At 53.5% G+C, this 5,614-nt stretch overlaps 1 protein-coding gene across 1 annotated transcript in view; it reads left to right on the forward strand.

Annotated features, from left to right (window-relative positions):
• Positions 1–5,614, forward strand: part of SP1 (Sp1 transcription factor) — a gene marked incomplete at both ends in the record, with an annotated part of 12,853 nt that overhangs the window by 6,712 nt on the left and 527 nt on the right. Inside the window, 1 exon segment of the mRNA XM_009574944.1 lies at positions 5,319–5,487. Within this exon segment, the coding sequence (XP_009573239.1) occupies positions 5,319–5,487 (169 nt within the window).

Genomic DNA, 5,614 nt, shown 5'->3' on the forward strand with positions numbered 1-5,614 from the left:
TTGGACGAGGTGACTTCCTAGCTCACCTTCACGTCTCCCCGCACGTCACGGGGCTGGGCGGGCGCAGCTCCGGCTCCCCTTACAGCCCACCTCTCTCTTGACCCGACAGCTCCATCCCTATTTATTTCTTCTCCAAAGGAAGTGTAATTTATTGTGACGCACAGAAACCTCCAACAATTAAAGGATATCGCCGAACTTGCCGTGTGGCTTTTCAAGTCATTAAACTCCAGATTAAAACACAATTACTCAACATGCTGCAGTCTGACTTCAAAACTGCACCATCTTACGCAGCCAGGCACTGTGTGTTCCCCGCTCCGCTGTCCATAACTCCGAAGAATTATTAAGCGAGAGCTTGGCTAATTTACATGAATGACTTCCTACTGCAGATTAACTCATTTTGCAAATTAGTGAGGAAATCAAACGAGATAAAAATCAAGGGGACTGCATTACAAAACCTACTTTGTTCCTTTGTGTAGCAAGTACAGCTTAATTGTCTTTGATCTGTCTGGAGTAGAGCGCGGTGGTGTGTTTTGGGGAGAGCAGTGAGCATCAGCGAGGCAACGCTGCTCGCTGCCACCCCGGGCTTTCAGACTCTGCCAAAAAAAAAAAGAAAAAGAGGAGGAGGAAACGGGGAGAACTTGAGTTGTGAGCTAGAAAGGTTTGGTTCTGGGGGGTTTTTTTCAGGCTCATGCCTGCCGTCTGTCGTCCGCCGTGAGTGGAGATGTGCCGAGAGGTTCGGGGAGCCCCGGGGCTGCGTGCCACCGGGTTTTGCTGCCCTTTTTTTTGGCTTTAAAACTTCCTCTTGCCTCTTTTCATTGCGTCTGGAAGCTGACATCAGTTTGTCACGCGTGCCCTGCTTTGCGTGGTGACGACTTACCCCCCTCTTCCTCTCCTGCCTCTGCAGAGTTGCAGCTGCCAATGCTGCAGAGTTTGCACAAGAAACCATTTTCTTTTTTTTTTTTTTCCCCCAGATCCTCCCTAAAACTGAACATCGAGTCTGTTTCCCCTTTCCTAAGGTCAGCTGGGGTGGATCTAAAAATGCTCCTCTCTTCTATCCACAGGGCATTTCTCACCTCGTTTTAGTTTGCTAAATAAAACGACTAAACCGAAGCATTTTTCCTCCGACTAGCAGTTAGAGGACAAGAAACACCTTGTCTTGAGAGAAGTCACAAGCCAAGATTCGGGTGCTTTGGTCTTTTTTTAGCGTGAGACTGGCAAACGACTACCCCTCTTCTCGGGGGTCGGTACCCCCATCCCGTGCTGATGGAGCAGGGGCTCCTTCGGGCAAAGACAGGTCGGGTACAGGAGCCAGGCGCAGCAAAGCAGGGTCAGCTCCTGCCCCTGTCTTCGCAGGCAAGTCCCTCTCAGGGTTTTCCAAGGATTAAACCCCCTCCTTCGTCTCCTATTAATATATTTTTTCAGGATTTCAATGACTTGAGCATGGACCAGGGGCTTGGCAGCCTTCATGAAAGCTTTGGTCTTAGAAGTAATCTATATTAGTGGAGATAATAAACGTAAATTATCCAGCTGGTTTCTCTCCGCCAAGCTTTCTCCTGAAACTGCAATATTCTGGAGACTTCGGCGCGTCCTGATATGTGAAGAATGAAGCGTGTACGTACAAGATCTGTCTTCTCTTGCCGTAATTTATTTATACCTTAATTAGATGCGAGCCATAGATTACCAGAAGGAGGATTTGGTTTTTTTCCCCTCCATATGACATGCCAACAGACTATAAAACGCTGCGTAGGCTTTTGCATGTTTGAAGATTGAAGCCATTCCAAGACATAAGGGCTGGATTCTCCCCCTCCCAAGCGTATTTTGGGGAGAGCGCGTGTGTCTTCTCCTTCCTTTTTACAACAGCTCTCCCCGGAGACGGCACATACGCGACAGGGAAATCTCTAATCTGTCGCTGTAACACAAGCTGTCGTCGTTGGCTTATCAAGCTTAAAAAAACCCAACAAACCCCTCCCTGGTTCCCTCCATGCTGGTTTTAGGCTGTAAACATATGTTGCAAGAGCTGGGGGGGGGTCTGAAAAGGTTTCGTCCTAAAATTGCTAAACTTTGTGGGGAGCGCAGGAATGTTGCTGATGAGGTATGGGAGGTCCCAGTCAAGATTTCCGAGCGGGGCTCAAAATTGTGTCCCCTTTGCGGGGGACAGACAATTTCCTTCCTTCTGCCCGGCGTCGTTGTTGAACAGCCAGAGCTGGCCTGGTTGCTGTCACTCGATGGCCCACAATATTCCTCTCCACCTTGGTGTCCCGGTGTGAGGGCAAACACAACCACCGCCGTTGCGGTTATAAATGCTACCACCATGCAGGAGCCCCGTCCTGGGGCTGAACTGGTCCGAGTGTGTCGGTCACGGGTGTTATTTGCAGCATCTTTTGGCTGTGATTCAGCTGAGCGTTTCCTCCTGCCCTGGTGCGGACTGGAGAGGACCATCCGCAGGGTTATATGGTCTTCGGGGCCGGCACCGTCCTTTAACACGTGATGCTGGGACACGGATACGTGAGCACATAACACGGACAACATCCATAACACAGATGACATCCCAGCTTCTGCTTAGACGGCGGCGTGTGCCTCGTCCCCCTGCGGACAAACCGGCCCCAGCGTGACGTAAGTAGAGCCGGGACGAGCGGATGAGTCAGGGTTCGTTTCCTTGATTGCAACCCTTCTCTCCTGGTTGTTGCTTTGATGCTCTGGGTGTCTCGGACCGCGATGGCAAAGGGTTTGCCCAGCGCTGCCCTCTCCCAGGAAATCTGGACCCCTGTGGACTTGGGGGACAGAGCAGCCAGCCCTAATTTCAAGCCTCCCTGTTTGCGTGCTCCTACCTGGGAGAGCGGAGCTCTTTTTGATGCCGCTGTGGCTCGGAGGAGTGAAATCGGAGCTGTTCCTCTCGCTGAAGGAAGCCCGGACATGGAGCGTGGCCTGGCTGCGTGCATAAATCCCCCACCGGCCACGCAGATCATTGGCAATGCCACCGCAGAGCTGTCAGGCATCGCGGCCCTCAACTGGCCGCTGCCCCAAGTAGCCGGGCATCTATTCCTGGTGGCTTTTGTCCTTTCCTGAGCGTGGGCCCCTGCCCTGGCTCCTCCGCTGAGCTTTGCCAGGGCACCACTGACACCTGCTGGTAACAGCAAAGCTGTGGGGCCTGGGGAAGGCTGCCCGCTGCCAGAAACTCTTCGTCATTCCCCCCCTCGCTGTCTCCGGGTTGTGAAACTCCCGCCCGCCCTCAGGAAGAGAGCCCAGCGTGCGGCTAATGGACATTTCGGGACGGCGTAAGTCTGAAGTTTATCTTTCTTCAGTGCCAGCACCTCTCCTGCGGATGCTTGGTGTGCTGCCTCCTGCCTAGAAGCTGTTACGTGGAAAACCAGGTTTTTAAAGGAAATTTCACCGCTTTGCTGAAGGTACTTGTCCCAGCAGGGCTTCTCAAAAGGCTGTGCTGGCCTCCTGTGGGACCACTGCCGATGGCAGCATCTCGGTCCCCACGCCGGGGAGGTGGCCTTCGTTCCTGCAGCCCTGTCGTGATGCAGCTCTGGAGGACGCCGGCAGCCGGACCGTGGACTGTTTTTTGGGAACGCCAGCTGTGGAAACTGCAGCCTTGTGACATTTGTGCTCCTTATTTAAGAAGCAGCTTCCAGGTACTGGAAGAGGAGATGGAGTGATGGACCAGCATCCCCCAGGGCTCCAGGACACCCCTCGCATCCCCGTGTCCCCATCAGCCTTTGTCAGGGGTGGCTGGCACGGTCCTTCCCGTTAACTCGTCCGCGCTGGAGCCAGCCGGGCAGCTGCCGATAAACAGCACCAGGAAAGCCCCAAGATGGGTGTTTTTGGGGAAGACTCACCCCAACCGCCTCATTTCCCAGCAGCGGGAGAGGATCTCCGGAAAGAGCGGCAGAGTACAGCGTCATTTGCTGTTGGGGACAAGCGTGTGCTTGTCCCTTTTTATCTCGGCCCCGTGTTCAAACCCCACCACGTTCAGGCAGTGATCTCAACCCTGGTTGCCTGCTTGCGAGGAAGTTGGTAGGAAAAACGTGAATTTTGGGCTCAAATTGCAGCCCGTAGCCAGCCAAGGATGCCGCTGCCCGTCCGGCGGAAGCGTCTTGGCTCTAAATCTGCCGTTAGACCTATTGGCATATGTTAATTGCAGCTGAAAAGAGATTACTCAGCCTGCCGTCTCTGCGCCCGCTCCGGCTTTTCAGCATGAAAATAATCAAGCAGCGGAGCTTGAAGGGAAATAAAACACTTGTGAAGTGTAGACGGGATTATTGGAGAAGCAATTAGATGACAGCATAAGCGTAGAGCAATAAAATGGCAATGAAAACTGATAGACTTAAAAACTTCCTACCCCTCAACCCCCCCGTTACGAATGGTTTATGTTTGTCAGCATTTGGGAGCTCGTCAGCACTACCCTGCGGTTCCTACGGCTTTTATAATTGGGAATTGCTCCTTGGGAGAGGGAGGGACCGCGCTCCGCGAGCAGCACCAGATGATTTTTCAACTTCATATATATATATCCCTTTCTGTAATCGCAGTAATTAACCAGTGAGCGCGTGCCGATAATATCTTCACTGATGGATGCTGCTGAAGACTACGGTCTTCCAGCCCGCTTTATTTATCGCTGCCTTTTTTTTGGGGGGTGGTTGGCATCTGCTCTGTAAATTTGCTCCTGGATTGTTGCTTTCATCAGGTTTAAGCTGGAGAGATGTTTGAAAAGGGAAAACTGCCTCTTTCAGCCCAAAAGACAAGGAGGGAAAAGGGACCTCAATGAGGTCGGTAGCAAGGTGTGATTCGGAGAAGCCCGGGTTTCCCTCCGTGTTGTTTTGACGCTTGCTTTATCGCTGACACCGATTCAAGCTCGGTTTACATTTTTGCTCTGTTTTCTGCGCTAGGTTAGCTGAAATAGCTGAAATAGTTGGCAGGTGGCTGGAGTGACGTCGGAGGGGCTGTTTTTCCCGAGAGATGCGGCTCTTGCTTCTCCTCTGGACACAAATCGGAGGGCATGGACCAAAATGTGGGGCGATGTGTGGGAGCTGGGGGGGACCCTCGCTTTGCTGGGGGCTGTGGAGGGCAGGGAGAGCCCCAGGGCTCTAGGGAAGGCTTGGTGTGGGATTGCCAGGGCTTGAAAAGACAGGAGCCTGTGGAAAACCGAGGGAGAAGGCTGCAATTAGTAACTTCCTTCGGCTCAATCAAGCCGAGACCCCCCTGGCTTTGTGGCTGCCGTGGGGAAAGGCCGGGGAAAGCCCCTCTCGCTTCCCTCCTGCTGCTCGGGGCTTTGCTGGCTGAGAGCCCGCAGTAACCTCCTGTGTTTTTTCTTCCAGGCGACCACAGTGCTCAGCTGGGTCTTCACGGCACGAGCGGAGACGGGCTGGGAGACGAGAACGCGGCTGTGGAGGAAGGAGAGACCAGCCCGGACCCGCAGCCCCAGCAAGGACGGAAAGTGCGGAGGGAAGCGTGTACCTGCCCCTACTGCAAAGACAGCGAGGGAAGGTAAGGCTGCTCCGCCGCGGATCCGGCAACGCCAGGCTGCCCGAGCGACCTCCGAACCCCCAGGAGCAGGCTGAAACCCCAAAAGTGCTTTGTTTGGCCCCATTTTCCCTCCCTGCAGTCAGCTGGA

The sequence above is a fragment of the Fulmarus glacialis genome, unplaced genomic scaffold (assembly GCF_000690835.1).
Source record: "Fulmarus glacialis isolate BGI_N327 unplaced genomic scaffold, ASM69083v1 scaffold19840, whole genome shotgun sequence".
Taxonomy (NCBI): domain Eukaryota; kingdom Metazoa; phylum Chordata; class Aves; order Procellariiformes; family Procellariidae; genus Fulmarus; species Fulmarus glacialis.